General features: G+C 37.7%; 1 protein-coding gene across 1 annotated transcript; it reads left to right on the forward strand.

Annotated features, from left to right (window-relative positions):
* Window positions 1-41: 41 nt before the first annotated feature.
* On the forward strand, window positions 42-1,390 carry LOC124890558 (protein ASPARTIC PROTEASE IN GUARD CELL 1-like). Its single transcript, XM_047402376.1, has 2 exons — window positions 42-958; window positions 1,078-1,390. The coding sequence occupies exons 1-2, from the start codon at window positions 42-44 to the stop codon at window positions 1,388-1,390; spliced, it is 1,230 nt and encodes a 409-aa protein (XP_047258332.1).
* The last annotated feature ends 938 nt before the right edge of the window (window positions 1,391-2,328 follow it).

A 2,328-nucleotide genomic window follows, 5' to 3' on the forward strand; every position in this document is an offset into this window, starting at 1 on the left:
CCCTTAACTCAACTTATATTATGCAAGCTAGAAAAAGATTTATGTCTATTGATCCAACTAAGCTTTCCGATCCTCCGATGCCAACCTATAGTTTTTCTATTTACTATCGCGACGTATTTGAAAAGTCAAAGTTCAAGGACTATAACTCGTTACTTGACAACAGGATTGCTCGATGTAATGCCAGAGCAAGTTATTTAGCATCAACTTTTGAAGATGATCATTGCGACGTTAAAGAAGGTGGCAATTCAACCCTCTTGATCACACGACAACAAGTTGCAGGAGGAGGTAAGATTCGCGAAATTGTCCCTAAATCAACCGAGGTAACTTGCGTGAACAGTGAGTATCTTGCATCATTTCTGAGAGGTAGCCAATTGGTAAAACATTATTTGCTAATTGACACTGGAAGTACTTTACTTTGGTGGCAATGTGGACCATGTGAGGCGAATAAGTGTTACAAACAAGATCAACCTATATACGATTTAACTGCATCGAGGACTTCTAGAAAAGTTGATTGCATTCGACGTAGTTCATATTGTATAACAGAGGACCGCGATTTTCATTGTGATCAATATAGTTCCGAATGTATCTACAGTAAGAGATATGTAGATGAATCGAGGACTAATGGTTTTATGGCCGGTGATGTGATTTACTTCGTGTTAGGCATGAAGCCGATTAGGGTTACATTTGGATGTAGCAAACATCAATCTGGTGATTTTAGTAGTTCGAATTCTGGAATTCTTGGCCTCGGGCGCAAAGTATTCCCAACAGAAAAAGGTGGATGTTCTTTACCATCGCAATTTAGGTCGAACCTAATGTCCATGTGTATACCAACTTTTTATTCCGGAAAAGGATCGGTTTTGAGTTTTCATACTAGCAAGTGGCCAGGTGCAACGAAAGCGAAGTTGTTACCAAATTATAAGTACCCTACACAGTTTTTGTTAATGATAAGGAGGTTCAAGTGAACCCCTCGTGGTGGAAGTTCAAAAGAGATATGAGTGGTGGGATCTTCGTGGATACAGGAACAACTTTTACCCGTTTCCCTTATGATTTTTACATCTTATTCCGCTACTTATTCAGAGCTCAAGTACGAGATATCCCTTTGGTTAATAGTACAGTTGGACCTTTTGACACTTGCTACGAAGGGGATCCGGGCGGTGATGATCTATTCTTCCCTGTTGTAAAGTTGTACTTTGGAAGCGTAAGCCCAACAACAATGTTGTTTTTGGATCATGAACGCGTTATGCTGAAATATCGCGGGTTCTACTGTTTGGCTTTCGTTGGATGGAAGAATAACTACGGGATATTAGGCGTTAATCAACTCCAAGGTGTAGCATTAACTTTTGATACTTCAGAAAATACATTGGCCTTTGACATAGATGCCTGTGATTGATATATATATAAAGGCTTGATTAATTTCAAAGAGATATTATATATGCATATTCAGATGTTGAAAAACATACATACTCTCTTAATTATTTAGTATTTATATTGAAGGATAATATACCTAGTCAATTGATTCTTAAAAAAATGTGAATATATAGTACATAAACCTCTTTATAACAACTTCATTTGTCTGAAATGTTTTTGCTTGTTATAGCGATTGAATGCTATAGACCTCTTATTTAAAAGTCATAGACAAGAATTACGCTAAAATCTTTTTATTCTGTCACATTTCTGTAAGAGATTGTTTCCACAGCTTGAAAATAACTTCATCAGTTACTCTGAGGCTCCCCATCAGATAGCAGAAAAGTTTTATTCTAAATTAAGGAATTTGCAATTTGTTCATCCTAATCGGACCTAATTGCAACAACAACAACATTTGGGGAGGGTAGAATGTACACTGACCTAGCCTCTACCTCAAAGGTAGTGCGTCTGCATCCGATAAACCCCCGACTCAAGATAAAACAATCTAGAAAAAGAAGACTTTCCCTAGATGTCTCATGAAAATTGATCTTAGGAAAGCATATGACATGGTGAGTTGGTAGTTCCTTGAGGAAGCACTGGTGGGATATGGTTTTCCAAGAAGATTCATCCAGTGGATAATGACATGCGTCACATCTACTAAATTCACTATAAAAGTAAATGGAGAAGGATATGGTTATTTTGCAGGGAAGAGGGGTCTTAGACAAGGTGATCCAATGTCACCATTGCTTTTTGTTCTTGTGATGGAGTGAGTTCCTATCAAGAGTGATGACATGCATGAGTTTATTGCCAGAATTTAAGTTCCACCCAATGTGTAAACCATTGCAGCTTACATGTCTTATATTTGCTGATGATCTCATGGTGTTTTGCAAAGGAGAAGCAGGTTCAATTACAAGAGTGAAAGAA

This window comes from Capsicum annuum, unplaced genomic scaffold (genome assembly GCF_002878395.1).
Source record: "Capsicum annuum cultivar UCD-10X-F1 unplaced genomic scaffold, UCD10Xv1.1 ctg2008, whole genome shotgun sequence".
Classification (NCBI taxonomy): domain Eukaryota; kingdom Viridiplantae; phylum Streptophyta; class Magnoliopsida; order Solanales; family Solanaceae; genus Capsicum; species Capsicum annuum.